Below are 17,752 nucleotides of genomic sequence, written 5' to 3'. Positions count from 1 at the left end.
GCATATTAGAAGTAATTTCTGAGTTGTATCCACTAATTGTTGCTCATAAGTGAAAAAGTAGCAGGTTTAGTGAGCCTGTACCCAAAGTACTGTGCATAGTTTTGATGTCCTTACTCTAGGAAGGATATACGTGGCATGGGTGGAGTGCAACAGTGACTGATCCCAGCATTGTCCTGTGAGGAGTGTGATCCTATGCTCTCTGTAGTCTAGAAGATTGAAAGCAGATCCTATTTCAGCATACAACCTTGTTAAGAGATTGAGAGAGTAGATGCAAAAAGGGTTATCAATAGTTGGCTTGTGGTCATCTTGCGGCACAGTGGTAGCATCCTTACCTTCGGTTTGGGAAGAGTAGTGGGGTGCAGGTTAGGCTAACAGTCTCAGAAGAAGGGGCAAACTATTTAAGGCTTAGAGGAGGAGGAATTTCTTCACCCAGAGGGTGATGAATGCTTAGAATTCTTCACTCCAGAGAGGACCAGTTGCTGAGTGTCACTTCAAGTCAGAGATCAGGTGATTTGTAGATACAAGACACAGGGTCTGGTCATCGTAGGCGAAAAGGGCTGTCAGGTAGAAGATCAGTCACGATCTGGTTAAACGTTGGTCCAGGCTTCATGGGCAGAATGGCCTGCTCCTGCTCCTATTCCCATGTTCCCATGGTGACTCCCACCACAAAAATGACACCTGACAATCTATGATCACATGACGAGATTGCGAAGATTTGCTGACAGCCACGCAGCTATCCTCCAGAGCAAGTGCAGTGTTTTTAGCTGAGCTGCTAAATATCTCACAAACTACTTCCCAGCCTCTCTGTTACTGAAGCCTGCAGCCCTCCTGGGTACATGTCACATCCCATTCCAGCCTTTCAGTGTGAGCTGCCAAGTTAATGCCAATTACTGCCCAATTAGGAGCATGTTCTGAGGGAGTGCTCACTGGGGATTAGACCAATACTAACCAAATTAACTGCATGTTGCATTTTACTGTCTGGGAATCACAGGAACCTTGTTAGTAGTCTCTAACAAAATAAGCTCTCCTCTAAACCAGCAGTTACCAACAACTCAACTGCTTATACAAGACAGGAAAAAATAGAGTGTATCCTCTACACTCTGAGGTGGGGCTGTCAGTATTCCACAATATAAACACATTCAGCTTTCAGGACTGTACGGTACCTTCAACTTCCCAGAACATGGGGGTATGTTAATCTGTCCTTAGATTCAGCACTCATCCTATCGTCATCAAATGTTGATCCCGCGTTCTCCAAATCTTTGAATTCACTTCAGGGGGAGAACGTCCCTACGCCCCTGAGAAAAGGTGCTAAAGTAGAATTAGTGCCATGTTGGCGAAGAACATGAGTTAGACTCCATCCGGAATTCTTTGCTCAAAACTAAATCCGAGGAGACAGCTCCATAGCCCCGACCAATTGACACAGACGCGCAGGTGGAGGTGATTCAGAAGATTTTTACAATCACTTTCCTGAATGGCAAACAGCAGGGAGATCCCTCAGCAGTTAGTGCAATCAGTCTTCTCTCATTTTGGAGTCTCAGTTCAGGAGATCCTTGAAGTGCTCGATGGTGGACCTCAACGATGAAATACAACATTGTCCCCATTTTGTCAGCACAGCCTTTGGCTAACTGCGAACATAGTGTCTGCAGGTTCAGGTCCTTTTATCTTCATCATCTTCAACATCTATGGGATGTTGACCGATTGAGAACGATTTGCAATTCCCCTATAAAGTAGTCTGTATCCAATCCCAATTTGGGCTGACACGTGGTAAATAACAAGTAGTAGGTGGTCAGCACCATTTGTGCCTCCTCAGATACTGAAGCAGTTCGTGTACAAATGCAACAAGATCTGGACAATATCTAGGTCTGGGTTGACAAAGTGACAAGGGACAATTCGCACCACACAAATGCCACGAGACAATCTCACCACCATCCCTTGACATTCAATGGTGTTACCATCACTGAAACCCACATTGTCAACATTCTGGGGGATTACAATTGACCCGAAAAGCAACTGGACTCACCATATAAACACAATGTCTACAACAGCAGGTCAGATGCTTGGAATCCCGGAACAATGAACACATTTGCTAAGTCCCCAAATCCTGTGTATCATCTTCAAGACACATATCACAACTGTGATGGAATACTCTCACTTGCCTGGATGGGTGCAGCTCTAAAAACACTCAAGAAGCTTGGCACCATCAGGACAACGCTACCCACTTGATTGGCACCACATCCACAAACATCCACTCCCTCCACCACCGATGCTCAGCTGCAGTGCATGCTATCTACAAGTTGCACTGTGGAAATCTAAGAAAAAGATCCTAAGACAGCACCTTCCAAACTCTTGACCATCTCGGTCAACAGCAACAGATACACTCAGAACTGGCACGTGAATAGTCAGGGATCAAGCTGGTGTGAGGTCACTTTGGATCATTGCACACCAAGGGCACCCTGGGTCACTGCAGGCCAAGGGCACTCTGGGTCATTGCCGGCCAAGGGCACCCTGGGTCACTGCACACCAAGGGCACTCTGGGTCATTGCAGGCCAAGGGCACCCTGGGTCACTGCACACCAAGGGCACTCTGGGTCATTGCAGGCCAAGGGCACTCTGGGTCACTGCACACCAAGGGCACTCTGGGTCACTGCAGGCCAAGAGTGCCAGGGGACAATGTTGGGTGGGAGCACTCAAAGGTCACTGTGGAATGAGAACTCTTATAATCACTGTGTAAACATGAACGGTCGAAGGTCAGTGCAGTGAGAATATTCCAGAAAATCATGTACCTCTTTCAAATCATTGTCCAGTGTCAAATGCTCGGAATGCTGCCGAAGCCGGTCTTTCCTTCGCTGCTGAGCTGTGGCGCTCCGGTTGGCCCATCGGCTGCGGATATGGAAAGAACGACAAGAGAGTTTTAATATGTGGCTATTACCAACATTATAGAAAAAGAGCAAGAGCTTCATACAGCTAAACAATGACTTACTCCAAGGAAAGCCATCAGTTTGAATGGCAGTGTGGCCTACAGTCATTGGGAACAGTTAAAGCAGCAGCTTGGCCCCAGTAAAACTGGCCTCAGTGTCCCCAGATCAGGACGGCAGGAAGAGGATGGGATTGGGATCCACCATGCCTCCCAATACTGATGACTCTTTGGCGCTTATCCGAAAGGATACAATCACTCTTGTTGGGGGAGGCTGAACAGCCACCTTCTATCAAAGCCCATCACATTAATGACACTATGAAAAAGCAGGAAGCTCTGACTGTGTCACAAGCTAATGAGATACATCATTTATCATTGCAGGAAGGGATGGCATCATCTCGCAGCCTTGCGGCAAGATGGAGCCATGGGAAGATGATCCCGAAATAAAGTTACTGCTTTTCTTCACCCCAGCAGACTCTGTAATATTTAGGAGCACAGCCAAGCCATAAAATATTACAGCCATAATCATGTTGCTCCCCAGCAAGAATTTGGAAGGGAGGGGCAGATTTTAGGAACAAGCGAAAAATACATATAGCTGATATATGGAGGTCACTGTGCGCTGCATTACAGAATGACACAGGGAAATAGTTTGATCACCAGAAGATGCTGCTCTAAAAGGTCATTTTTAGAGGATTCAGTTACCACTTTGACAAGGTTAATCAAGAATCATTAGACACACTCAAAGAATCACCCAGGGCAGAAGGTTAAATCCTCTGCAGCTCCGTTTTCTTTCAAATATAGACTCCTGACTCCACCCCGCCTCCCCTCCACTCTCTACACTGAATCTACTGATCAGGGCTGTGAGGAGGTGCAACGTGTAGCCCACTCCTGTAACATTGCCGAGAAAATACACACCTCACCCTGACCAGGCTTACACAGAAACCATTCAGCCCCCTTCCTCCCTGGCTCGCACGTGGCCAAGGGCAAAATTCTCAAATGTATTTAAACTACCATTTTTAAATGCAGGGATACCATAATAGAAAGATGAACTTAGCAGAACACTGGGGCTTAAGATGATGCATCACTCCACACTATTACTTATTCACCCCAAATTATTGATTATTTCCCCACACCTCATCTTGCCTTGCCGCTAACGTGAATTTCTATTGCTGTGCTGAGAACCCAGCCCCAATCCACCAGCTCAACAGATGATGGGGCAACACTAGAGGATGTGACTGCTTGGGATAAAGTTGGAATATGTAGAGGTTCTGCAGGTCATTCAAGGCCATTCAGCCCTTCTACTTTCCCATTCAGTTAGATCATGCCTGATCTGCACCTTAGCCCACTTCCTTGCCCCTTGCTCCATGTCGCTTGATGCTTTGAACTAAAAAATATCTAAATTACCACTGAGTTCCAGGATCCACAGTGGTCAGGGAAGAGGATTTCTGACTTCCACCTCTCTTGCTTTGACAAGGTGTTTCCTGACTTCCTTCCTTAATGTTCCATCCACAACCTGAAGATTAGATCTCCTCGTCCTGGAAACCCTGACCGGAGCAATTTTGTTTATTTATTCAAGCAAGGTGGGTTTTTTTCTGGCTGGACCAGCTTTTATTGCACATCCCTAGTTGCCCTTCAGAAGGTGATGGTGAGCTGCTACAGTCCAGGAGCTTAGGTATGCCTACAGTGCTGTTAGGGAGGGAGTTCCAGGATTTTGACCCAGCGACAGTGAAGGAACAGCAATATATTTCCAAGTTAGGATGGTGAGTAGCTTGGAGGGGAACTTGCAGGTGGTAACGTTCCCATTATCTGCTGCCCTTGTCTTTTCAAATGTGGCTATTGGTGTTGCTTTGGGAGCCTTGCTGAATTTCTGCAGTGCATCTTGTAGATAATACGCACTGCTGCTACTGAGCGATGGTGGCGGATAGAGTGGATACGGTGCTAACTGAACAGGCTGCTTTGTCCTGGATAGTGGTAAGCTTCTTGAGCGTTGCTGGAACTGCACCTATCCAGTCAAGTGGGGAGTATTCCACCACGCTCCGGACTTGTGCCTTGCAGATGGTGGACAGGCTCTGGGGAGTCAGTCGTGCTTCTGAATGGAGTGGTTATAGCCAGGCCATGGAGTGGGAACTAATAAACATTGACATCTGATCACTGCGGGATTTATAGACTCTGGCCTACCCAGTATATTTATATGGTGAGTCCAGTTCAGTTGCTGGTCAATGCTATCCCTCAGAATGTTGTTTGGAGGGTATTCAGTGACAGTTTCAACCTATAGTTATTCTGTGAGAACGAGGAAAATACAACTCTGCGTGATAGGATCCACACTGCTGAGCTACAACAAAAACCTCAGTCTCGCTCTATTATCTTGTCTAATACATATAGAAGAAATAAACATTTTGTAAACATTACGGTATACTCACTTGTTATTAGTTGGGCCTGCTGACAGTACATCAGACTGGAGGCTGGGGAAGAATCCTTGCTCATACTTGCCCTGTCCGATCTTCATATCCAGCAGGTGTGGGTGGATAGCAGTGTGGTCAATCTTCACCAGGCGCTGCTCAATGGCTATGGCTGTGAAATATAGCAGTAACACTGTAAAACAGCCCTTATAGACAAGTACGGAGCAAACAAAAACAAAACCTCTAACTATTTTGGACAATGTCCAAATCTGAGATGAAAGGGAAAGAAACACACAATTCAGTGACCATCTCAACAATGTTATTATTTTGGGGGAGCATTCCAGGTCTTCAATACTTTTTGAGTTCAGCCAGGGTGATACACAGATAATCATGCACAGTGCACTGGAAACACTCAGTGAAGGGGCAGCTTTGAGTAATATTGTCTCTTTTCTTTTAGAGGTAATGTGCCATCTGTAAGCTTCAAACTAAAAAGGTAACTGCTGGGTCTTACCACCACCAATAAGATAACAATCTATTGATGAGTGTAGCGTCCCTTCATTCAAGGCTTGAAATAGTAGTACTTTAGCAGCAAGGACTGGATGAGACCATGGTGGTTAATCTGTAAGTGGGTCTTTATAAACCAAGGCCAAGTGACTGAATGCAAAGTTAGCTTAAAACATACTAGAGTCAATTGTTCTTCCTCCCCTGTCAATACTGCGCAATTGGGATCCTGGACTGTATTATAACATAGGACCCGGTGCAGCCAAAAAAATGCCAGTGTTAGCTGTGGTTCACAAACTGTGCAGCGAGTCGCATTCAGTGAGATCAAGGGTAGTTGTACCTAAGCCACAGCATAGTTTCAGATTCAAGGGAGTATTGCACAAGAATGTCTCAGGTTTAATCCACAGTGCTCCTGAGTGAAGTGATTATAGCCAGGCTGTGGAATGGGAACCAATGAACATTGACATCTGATCACCTGGCTCAGGAGCCTGAGTGTTCCTGCTTCAGATTCAACTGTGCTACCTCCCATTGGAAAGGTGTGCGGATGGAATTCAGTCTTGCCTGGGACTTGCTGGGAAGATTTCAGAGACGCTCATTGTCAAAATTAGCCACTTGGATTGAGGCACTGACACCCTCCAGACACACTGCCACTGAGAAGAATAAAAACAGTGGACACTTGGAAACACCACTGCGTGTAAGTCGCTTGCCAACCCGGCTTGGAACTATATCGCTGTTCCTTCACTGCCACAGGGTCAAAATCCTGGAACTCCTTTTCTACAGGCTAAGGACCTCAGTGGTGCAAAAAGGCAGCTTACTACCAACTCCTCGAGTGCAGTCAGGGATAGGGATTAATGCTGTCCTCGACACAACTCCTGCATCATCGGTGTGATTTGTTTCTAGGAAAGGTCCGCAAGAGGAAACAGAACTGGGAAAGTTCTTACAGTGAGCTGGAGAAAGAGCAGAGGAATACATTGGGAGTTTGCTGGTTCACTGACAGTCTGGTTTCATGGAATCAATTCAGACAGATCCCAACGTGACATGAGGGGATAAAGCTCTTTTCCCACATTACAGCTACAGGCTCTCTCTTGATCAGAAGAAGCTGATGTGCTGAAAATTTTGTCAAACATTAAGATTGACAGGTCGCCAGGCCCGGACCAGATTTGTCCTCGGCTGCTTTGGGAAGCGAGAAATGCAATTGCTTCGCCACTTGCGAGGATCTTTGCATCCTCGCTCTCCACTGGAGTCATACCTGAGGACTGGAGAGAGGCAGATGCAACTCCTCTCTTCAAGAAAGGAAATAGGGACATTCCCGGCAATTACAGACCAGTAAGTCTCACGTCTGTCGTCTGCAAGGTGTTAGAAAGGATTTTGAGGGATAGGATTTATGACCATCTGGAAAAGCATGGCTTGATCAAATGCAGTCAACACGGCTTTGTGAGGGGCGGGTCATGCCTCACAAACCTTATCGAGTTCTTTGAGGATGTGACTAGAAAAGTTGATGAGGGTCGAGCTGTGGATGTGGTGTATATGGACTTCAGTAAGGCATTTGATAAGGTTCCCCATGGTAGGCTCATTCAGAAGGTCAGGAGGAATGGGATACAGGGGAACTTAGCTGCCTGGATACAGAATTGGCTGGCCAACAGAAGACAGCGAGTGGTAGTAGAAGGAAAATATTCTGCCTGGAAGTCAGTGGTGAGTGGGGTTCCACAGGGCTCTGTTTGTAATTTTTATTCATGACTTGGATGAGGGGATTGAAGGATGGGTCAGCAAGTTTGCAGACGACACAAAGGTTGGAGGTGTCGTTGACAGTATAGAGGGCTATTGTAGGCTGCAGCGGGACATTGACAGAATGCAGAGATGGGCTGAGAGGTGGCAGATGGAGTTCAACCTGGATAAATGCGAGGTGATGCATTTTGGAAGGTCGAATTTGAAAGCTGAGTACAGGATTAAGGATAGGATTCTTGGCAGTGTGGAGGAACAGAGGGATCTTGGTGTGCAAATACATAGATCCCTTAAAATGGCCACCCAAGTGGCCAGGGTTGTTAAGAAAGCATATGGTATTTTGGCTTTCATTAACAGGGGGATTGAGTTTAAGAGCCGTGAGATCTTGTTGCAGCTCTATAAAACTTTGGTTAGACCGCACTTGGAATTCTGCGTCCAGTTCTGGTCGCCCTATTATAGGAAAGATGTGGATGCTTTGGAGAGGGTTCAGAGGAGGTTTACCAGGATGCTGCCTGGACTGGAGGGCTTATCTTATGAAGAGAGGTTGACTGAGCTCGGTCTCTTTTCATTGGAGAAAAGGAGGAGGAGAGGGGACCTAATTGAGGTATGCAAGATAATGAGAGGCATAGATAGAGTTGATAGCCAGAGACTATTTCCCAGGGCAGAAATGGCTAGCACGAGGGGTCATAGTTTTAAGCTGGTTGGAGGAAAGTATAGAGGGGATGTCAGAGGCGGGTTCTTTACACAGAGAGTTGTGAGAGCATGGAATGCGTTGCCAGCAGCAGTTGTGGAAGCAAGGTCATTGGGGTCATTTAAGAGACTGCTGGACATGCATACGGTCACAGAAATTTGAGGGTGCATACATGAGGATCAATGGTCGGCACAACATTGTGGGCTGAAGGGCCTGTTCTGTGCTGTACTGTTCTACGTTCTATGTTCTATGTTCCCCACCCAACCCTGTTCCCACCTTAGAATTCTTGGCTAGAATGAGTGAACTGACTGTAACTTGTATCTAACAGAGGGAGGCTTACTTTTCATCTAATCTGTGCTGTTCCTCCACTTGGATGATGTTGATGCAGGGGCCAGCATGATATATGCAGGGGAGAGTGGTGGTCAGAAGGCATTTGGGATCCTTTTCTTTTTCGGCCAAGATGCAGAATATACAAGGTTCTGGGATCATGCAAAAGCATTGCTAACTGATTGAGGCACATTTGGACTGTTGTGTGGAGTTATGGCCATCATACTCTAGAGGTAAGATACAGTTACATTGTATGACTGTGTGTGTGCATGATTGTCTCTGTACGTGCACACAACTGTGTGTGTGTGTGTGTGTGTGTGTGTGAGACAGAGAGAGAGAGAGAGAGAGAGAGTGAGAGAGAGAAAGAGAGAGAGAGATAAGATGGTGCTGAGGTTGTTTTATTTGGGCTTAGGGCTCACTGCCAGTGCGTGTAACAATGCAAAGATTCTTCAAGCTGTCGGCTGAGACTGGGAAAGTGGGATTCAGTCGTATGCTCCTTGCTGGCTGAAATGGACATGAGAGACTGAGCAATCAGCTCCTTTCCTTCATATTTCAGTAATGTGACGATAACAGCAGCAAATGTAAATGGGGCAAGTGCTGCAAAAGCAGTCAGACACGGGGAGAAGTCACACAACATACTGCAACAGGCCCCAGCAAATAGAATGCTCGACCTGAATAATTCATCTCTTAGCTCGTTGCACCTTAAAAGTCTTTGAAATTAAACCTTAGAAACAAGGTGTAATTATTTTCAATCCAAGGCAGAGGGGCTGATGGCCCAGTTATTGCATTTAAATTTGGAAGCACCAAATGGTCATTTCTGTTGTGGGTCAAACTGGCAAGTTTTTGGGGTAGAGACAGTAGGAACTGCCGATGCCAGAGAATCTGAGACAACAAGGTGTACAGCTGGATGGACACAGCAGGCCAAGCAGCATCAGAGGAGCAGGGAGGCTGACGTTTCAGGTCTAGACCCTTGTTCAGAAATGAAGAATTTCTGAAGAAGTGTCTAGGCCCAAAACGTCAGCCTCCCTGCTCCTCTGGTGCTGCTTGGCCTGCTGTGTCCATCTAGCTGTACACCTTGTTGTCTCAAGTTTTTGGGGTATCCAGATTTAGTTGCACAGCTATCAAATTACTGCCAGTTTGTGTTTCAGTGTGTGCTACCAATGCTGTCCTTCTCATTATTGCTTTTAATGACCCCCAGAGGAAACAGACAGGTAGCTCAATCAGCCTGCCAAATCCTGGGTTTCTCTGCTTCATGCTCAAGGTTCTCTTTATCCTGTCATTATCTTTATCTGATCATTTCTTTTGTGTACCACAGCGACTGCTACATTAAATGCAACGTTTATTGGCACTTCAATCAAGGCTTATGTTAAAATAATGGCTCCTGGGTTCTCCAGGTGTCCCTCACTTGACAAATCTGTTGCTGTGGTTGGTCGCTTGAATCAGAAAACTAATGTTTTGACAGTTGTCCGAACAAATGTTGCAAGGGCCAGCATGAGGGAATGTATCGGGATTTAGAAGAGGTCGCTAAGAACGAGTCAAGAGTTACACAGGGTCACCCAGAATGGTCAATAGGAATCGGAGTGCTCCAGGGATGTGTCAATAGAAACAATGGATTGGTAGGAATATGTCTGTAGTTTTCATTTTATACATTCGTGGTGTGTGGGTGTCGTTGGCTAGGCCAGCATTGATTGCCCGTCCCTAGTTGCCCTTGAGAAGCTGGTGGTAATCTGCCTTCTTGAACCACTGCTGCCCACCTGCTGTGGGTTGCCCCACAATGCCATTGGGGAGGGAATTCCAGGATTTTGACCCAGCGACAGTGAAGGAGCGGCGATTACGTTTCCAAGTCAGGATGGTGAGTGGTTTGGAGGGGAACTTGAACTTCTAGATGGAAGTGGTCATGGGTTTGGAAGGTGCTGTCTGAGGATCTCTGGTGAGTTTCTGCAGTGCATTCTGTGGTTATTATGCATTTCTGCTACTGAACGTCGGTGGTGGAGGGTGTGGATGCTTGTGGATGTGGTGCCGGTCAAGCGGACTGCTTTGTCCTGGATGGTGTCAAGCTTCTTGAGTGTTGTTGGGGCTGCACCCATCCAGGCAAGTGGGGAGTATTCCATCACACTCCCAATTTGTGCCTTGCAGAATGTGGATAGGCTCTGGGGAGTCAGGAGGTGAGTTACTCATCACTGTATTCCTCGCCTCTGACCTTCTCTTGTGGTCACTGTACTTATATGGCAGGTTCAGTTGAGTTTCTGCTCAGTAGTAACCCTCGGGATGTTGATAGTAGTAACAGGTGGGGCCCAAGGTATGTGCCAATAGTTAAACAGAGTGTCAATAATTGAAAACAGGTCAACAGTTGTAAGAGTCTGCAATAAGTCAAAAGTTAGTAATTGCAGACCATTTCCAAGACTAACGTATTTGAAATCTACAAAAAGGAAGGCTATTTTTACATAAGTATGCCAGGCAGACTTTATTTCCTGTTTAGGGAGATTGTAAAACCCTGCTTAGTTCTGTCACAAGGTCAGGCAACAAATTTCAACCAGAGACGTTTTCAAATCATTCGCAAAATGACTGAGCAGTTTATGGAAATAAAAGTCTGCCGAATTTTTTTTTTAAAGCAAGATACAGCATCTATACAATTGGCATTTATTTCAACAGACTTTTGTTCTGGAAAAGCTTTTGACATCAACTGCAGATAACTAGAATCTAGACCTTGGAAGAATTGTACTTGAGATTCTCTGGAAAAAAAATGTTCAGTGACGTCCAATTTCCCGTCAGGGTCTACTGCAGATGCAGCAGAAACGCAGTAAATGATTTATCTTTGTTTTCTCTGAAGGGAGCTAACTCCCTCTGTGCTAGTCAGGGTTGAGAATCTTAGCGCAGGGAGGAGAGTGAAACACAGGCATGTCTGGTTTGAATGGATGAGTGCAACACTGGCGTATATGTGTGCAACTAAATTTAGTTTTCTCTGGCGGGTTTTATCACGTGACATTTTGCATGGGGCTTCTTCCATGTCTATTCATTCAGAGAAAAGCTCAGCTTGCCTTCTACTGGGACAGCCTGGTTATTATCAAGTGCTGTTGTTAGACAAGGTAGTGATTCACTCCATCGCCCACTCCCATGGAATTAGCTGCGGAAAAGTCAAAAGTAATTCTGTTATTACGTTGATCAGCTGCTTCCTCATCTTCTGGGTAAAGCATGTGAGGCTCTGGTGCTTGGATGTCGAAGGAACAATGCCTTCGAGCAAGCCAGCTGTCTGGAAATAAAAAATAAGTACTTGATATGAAAACCTTTTCTCTTTGAATCCCCTCAGGGGTTATCATAACGAGAACACTGAAGTACAACAGGGAAAACAGAAAAGTTTATTGATTAGCATTAGGCCCATAACCGGGAACATAACTCTCTGTGACCAAGTGGGAGACATAAACTGGAAAATGTGGGAGAAAATTGGTCACCAATGTTCGATAGTGTCAGTCACCGCGGGTAATGAATAAACATGCTCTGCTAATGTACTTCACACCACTGTGGACATCTTCAGATTTATATGACGATCTCAGCCCTCTTGAGAAAACAACTGAACAATGTTCGGGACAAAGTATCAACTCAACCTTTACTAGAGCTTCGCTTCACCAGTTTGTTGTGGGGCAAAACAATGTGCAACACAAGTCACACATAAGCGGTCTCACTTGGACTTCCTTCTCTGCACCTTCTGTACTGCTCTAAGGTCTCTAATCTCCCCTAAGCTCTGATGAAGAGTCGTGCAGAATTGAAACATTAGCTTGCACTCTCTTCACGGATGCTGCCTGACATGCTGTGATTTCCAGCAGTTTTTGTTTTGATTGATTTTATTGTCACATGTACCAAACTATAGTGAAAGGCTTCGTTTAAGAGTGATACAGGCAGATCACAGCAAGCAAAGGATGTTCAGATCAAACAACAGCAGCATCATCAATCTAACCCAAGGCATGTCAGCCAATCGCAGGTGAGGATTTATAAATAGACAAGCACGCTTTGTAGGGCAGGACTGGCCTTGGTTCCTGCACTTGATGGCTACCAATGATCCTTGCAGAAAATGAGTGGGTAGAAACCTGATCAAGATCAACTGTTGAAGCTTCCTCACTGACTGTGAATGACTCTTGTCACCTTACATCGAATTGTGACATGGGTCTCCATATGACTAAACAGGTCAATTCTCAACCCATGTATCTTTGGGCACATGGGCCAGCATGCCCCACAAGGTAGCACGATCGGGGGAGTGTAAGATTTACTTGCTTTTCATTTCTTCTCTGCTGCTGTTCTGCCTCATTGCTAAGGCACTGGTTGATTGATTTATTGTCACATGTACCAAAATATAGCGAAAAACTTTATTTGCATGCAGCACAGGCAGATAATAGTAAGCAAAGGATGTACAGATCAAAAAGACTTAAACAGAAGATGACAGGTTATATTGCATAAGGTGTGCGCTAAGCGAGATCAATGCTAGCCAGATCAGCATCATTTGAGGCTTGACAGCCCATTCATCAATCTGTTAACAACCAGGAAAAAGCTGTTCCTGAACCTGCTGGTGTGTGTGTTCAGGCTTTTGTACCTTATACCCAATGTAAGAGATTGTAGGAGAGCATTACTAGAATGCGATGAATCTGTAATGATGTTGGCAGCCTTTCTGCAGCAGTGAGATGTGTAAATGAATGGATGGCTGGCTTCTATGACGGTCTGGACTGCGCACACCCACCTTCTGTAGCTTCTTACAGTCCTGGGCACAGCAGTTGTCATCCCAGGCCGTTATGCACCTGGACAGTAGGCTTTCAATGGTGCGTCTGCAGTGAGGGACCTTATGGACTTGCCAAATTTCCTGAGCTGCTTCAGAAAGAAGATGCATTGTTGTGCCTTCTTGGCTGTTGCATCTAATGTGTTTCAAAGCATAAAGCAGCTCAATTCCGGTTTGTCATCTGAAAAGTTCACAGCAAGCTTATCCCAGTCAATGCTGCCAAGAGAAAATATGACTTAGCACCAAACTGTCTTCACTGGACACTGGCTATTTCTTCCTTCTTGGATTCCAACCTTGAGTTGTTCTGCCGGGCAGGGAATCCACTTGTCTTTGTTCTAGTTGGTCACAAATTTGAGCCATTGTTTTCATTGAGCCAATTTCTGGGGATCAAGATGCTTGATCCCAATGGGTCTGGATATAGGGATCCAGTGTAGCTTACTTTGCTCAATCACATTGTTCTGGAATGGGGTTGGAGTAGTGAAGATTTTCCAGATCGATTGTAGGCTGCAATTGGGTTTTCTCTCTTCGTTTTCGATGCTCTTGGGCTGAGATGATGATCTTGAACCCAATGGCCTTTTTAGATATGCAATGGCTTGTTGCTAGGCAGAAGTTGCTTACTGATCGAACCAACTGTGTCCAACAGGTGTCAGTCCCTGTGTGGATCTCAGCTGAACAGTTAAAGTCGAGTTACCATCCTTTTGGAGGGCATGGTGCCTATTCTGGGATAGACAGCCATGGAAAATACTTCGTGGAAAATTATCTGACAGCTATTTAACCAACCTCAACAGCCAAAGCTTCCTTCCCAATTGGAGCCAACACTTACTGTCTGGATTTTCACTTAGGCAAACTATCGAAAGCACTGAACTACTGGAAAGGGCATATGTAATATGCTGGCGTGAAAAAAGCAGAAGAGGTTGTTTGAGATGGAGCTGCTGCAGCACGGGAAATGAGGCAAAGAATTAGAATGTATGTCAAACACAACCGTGTGAGTCAAATCTATTAACTTTTCCGGAAGAGCATTCAACAGTGGGTCTTTAGAGGAAACACAATTACAACAGCGTGACAGGGAAACTAAAACAAAACAGAACGGCTCAGCTATTGAACGCGGTAGTATTTGCATTTTTGCACTCTGCATGACATGGAACAAGCTTCTGTTTGTGGCAGTTAATTGAGTTCCTGCACACTTCACTGAGTTAGCAGCACTCAGTGCAGGCATTTTCATTTGACATTGAAGCTCCAGTTCCACAATACTTTGGCAAAATTGTCACGTTTTGTGATCATTTCATACTTTAATGGAAAAGAAAAGTTAATTCATGCTGACTGCCAGTTTAGCAGCCTTCTGCTCACCAGAATTTCCCACCACTGCCACATGTTGTTCAGTATAAGTGGACATTTCAACTGAATTGCAGAATCATGCCCAGTATCCACATCCCACAGGTATTCCAGAGGAGATCCCAGGAGGGAGCTTCTGATTTTAACATACCTTTGGCTCAGACCCCTGAAGCTAATGCTAGTTCTGTCATTTGTCATCAGTCAATGACCAGGAGTTGAATTAGTGTTAGTTTTTGATAGGTGATATTATGTTCTCCTCGTAGATTGAAGGTTTGGGGGCTCTAGTCAGACTTGAACTGTAAGCTCCAGCTACACCCTCAGGTAAATTCAAAAGGCCTCTTGATACCATACAAAGTAGGGAAGGAACATTCTCTCTGGTGTCTCAGTCCATATTTACCTCTCACAGAGCCAGATAATCTGGCCATTAACTCTTTGTAATTGTTGATGGGTGACGCAAAGTGGGAAGTCAAATGCATCAAATAGGACAGCACAGTGGCACACCGGTTAGCCCTGGTTAGCCTCACAGCACCAGGGATGCAGGTTCAATTCCAGCCTCAGGCAACTGTCTGTGTGGAGTTTGCACATTCTTCCTGTGTCTGTGTGGGTTTCCTCTGGGAGCTCTGGTTTCCTCCCACAGTCCAAAGTTGTGCAGGCTAGGTGGATTGGCCATGCTAAATGGTCCATAGAGTTCAGGGGTGTGTGGGTTATAGGGCGATGGGTCTGGGTGGGATGTTCTAAGGGTCAGTGTGGACATGTTGGGCCAAAGGGCCTGTTTCCACACTGTAGCGATTCTATGAGTGCTAGACTCTCCATGATTATCACACAAAGAATCCCGCACCCAAGTTTGGTCAGTTTAAGGAGAGGAAGATTTAAACCAGGAGTAAGCTTTTTATTCTTCACAATATATATCCACTGCGTTACGGTTAGCATAGATGCCTCCCAGCACCAAGGGCCCGGGTTCAATTCCATTGTCGGGCGACTGTCTGCATGGAGTTGGCACATTCTCCTAGTGTCTGCGTGGGTTTCCTCCGGGCGCTCCCAGTTTCCTCCCACAGTCCAAAGATGTACAGGTTGGGTGGATTGGCCATGCTAAATTGCCTCACAGTGTCCAAGATTGTGAAGGCTATGTAAAAAAGCCATGGGAAATGCAGGGTTACAGGGATGGGGTGGGTCTGGGAGGGTCAGTGTGGACTCAATGGGCCAAATGGCCTGCTTCCGCACTGTAGGGATTTGATTCGATTCTATATTATGAGAAAAGAACGGATCTGTATCTCAATGCTAGTTAATCAGTCTCACTTCATACCCATTGACACCCTCCCCCACATCATTCATGAAAGTTTCATTTTTCCCAACATCCATAGCTTTACTGCACTGATCAGGCATTAAGTGTTATTCATGGCTAAGGGTGAAAGGCTAGGGTAAAGCTGAAGAACTATTACTCTCAGGCGAGTCTTGAAAGGAGAAAGGGTGAGATGGGGGCAAGGTGTTAGCTTATGTGAGTTAGCGAATGTAAAAAAAATGATGAATGGATGGTCCACAGGCTGTAGTGGCCCTAGAATTTAAATTGGGCATTAAAAATGGAGGGATCATATAGGAAACTGACAATGAGAGAGAGATGATCAATCATGATCTAGGTGAATGGAGAACAAGCTCGAGTGGCCAAATTCCACACCAATTTCCTATGCTCCTCTGATTAAGAAGGGAGAGAACAGAAGGTGAAGAGGTGAAGTGTTGATATGGTTGAAATGGAAGTATTTAAAAAAAAGTACAAACCACTTGATTGTTAATGTCATTGCATCTATAAAGATTTCGAAGGTGCGAACAACTTACTTGATTCTGGGGCATTTCCTTGGAATTGTATGTGGAAGTGATTTCATTACTATCGCCATTTCCCACCTAAAGGTCAGATAATCCTCGAGGAACAGTCAACCCAATGCTATGGCAGCAACTTGGAGCTTTATAAAGCTTTTAAACATTTCACAAACATCAATAAGTACAAAACAAGGTGCATCACCTCGATGAGTTGTGCACTCGACACGCAGCCTCAGGAACATGGACTGACTTTAGGGTCGCCCAAGGTCAGTGTACAGTGTCAGCAATGTAACTGAATTTGTCTCTGCCTTGGGAGCTCTGTATTGTGAGTTGAGAGTTGGCTTGAGATCAGCTTGATCGCACAGCACCAACCTAATTGCACAAGGATATCTTCCCAACAGCAACCTCCCGCTCCCCAAATAGCTGAGCAGGCAAAAATGGTGCCACTCACCGGATTCTTTCAAGACAGTGCATTTCTGATAACTTGAGGTGCGTAACGTGGGGACGCGAACGTTGTAGATCTTCATCTTCTCAATGCGTGAATCAAACACTCTGAGAAGAGGCTCCTTCTCCTCCCACAGTGATACAATCTTGTTGTCAATGAAAGTTGCAAACATCTGAGTTTCTATGAAGTGGGAGAGAAAGGGGAGGTAGGGCTCTGGCTGGTCAGACAGAAACGATGCCTAAAATGAAAGTAAGTAGCTCATTACTTCTGTTTTTAAAACACAATATTATTAAACCCCTTAATCTAAACCGATTATAGAGCGTAATACTGAGAGAACGCTGCATTGGCAAATGGTCTGAGCAAGGCAATCATTATCCAATATTCCCAGTACAAAATAGGCCATACGGCCCAAAAGCCCATGCTGGTGTTTACACTCCATATGAATGCTCTCCCGCTTCTCCTCATTCAACCCCATTAACCTAACCTCCTATTTCTCTAGCTTCCCCTCATACTGTGACTGGGCTCAGGAGAATGGTTGGTAAATTTTGCAGAAGCCTTTTGGTCTAGGGTCAAATGTGACCATTTTATTTAAACATAATGAACACTCATTAAATACGGGTCAAGGCTTCACCTCTGTAATGGGACTGCTAGAGAGACCCATCTCCTAGTCATGTGGTCTTACATCACTTCCCAATAATGATGTAAACTACCTTTTATACATGTTACATTCACTCTTGACATCTCTGCCACCCACCTCAAGTCGATGACTTTACTCATTAGATTACACATTAGTTAAATCTCCTTATCCTGCACTCGTTAAATGCATTAATGCCATTGACTTGAACTGT

At 45.3% G+C, this 17,752-nt stretch overlaps 1 protein-coding gene across 4 annotated transcripts in view; it reads right to left on the bottom strand.

Moving 5' to 3' along the window:
* The window catches only part of LOC125461119 (DENN domain-containing protein 5B-like), a 266,830-nt gene that overhangs the window by 61,227 nt on the left and 187,851 nt on the right, over nucleotides 1-17,752 (bottom strand). For all 4 annotated transcript variants that reach the window (XM_059652281.1, XM_059652279.1, XM_059652280.1 and 1 more), the window contains 3 exons: nucleotides 16,911-17,142; nucleotides 5,334-5,484; nucleotides 2,783-2,879 (listed from right to left, as the gene is read on the bottom strand). In XM_059652281.1, the coding sequence (XP_059508264.1) occupies nucleotides 2,783-2,879; nucleotides 5,334-5,484; nucleotides 16,911-17,142 (480 nt within the window). The remainder of the gene's footprint in view (nucleotides 1-2,782; nucleotides 2,880-5,333; nucleotides 5,485-16,910; nucleotides 17,143-17,752) is intronic.

This window comes from Stegostoma tigrinum, chromosome 18, assembly GCF_030684315.1.
Source record: "Stegostoma tigrinum isolate sSteTig4 chromosome 18, sSteTig4.hap1, whole genome shotgun sequence".
Taxonomy (NCBI): Eukaryota; Metazoa; Chordata; class Chondrichthyes; order Orectolobiformes; family Stegostomatidae; genus Stegostoma; species Stegostoma tigrinum.
Note: the sequence above shows the minus strand (reverse complement) of the source record. Positions and strands in the feature narration are given on the sequence as shown.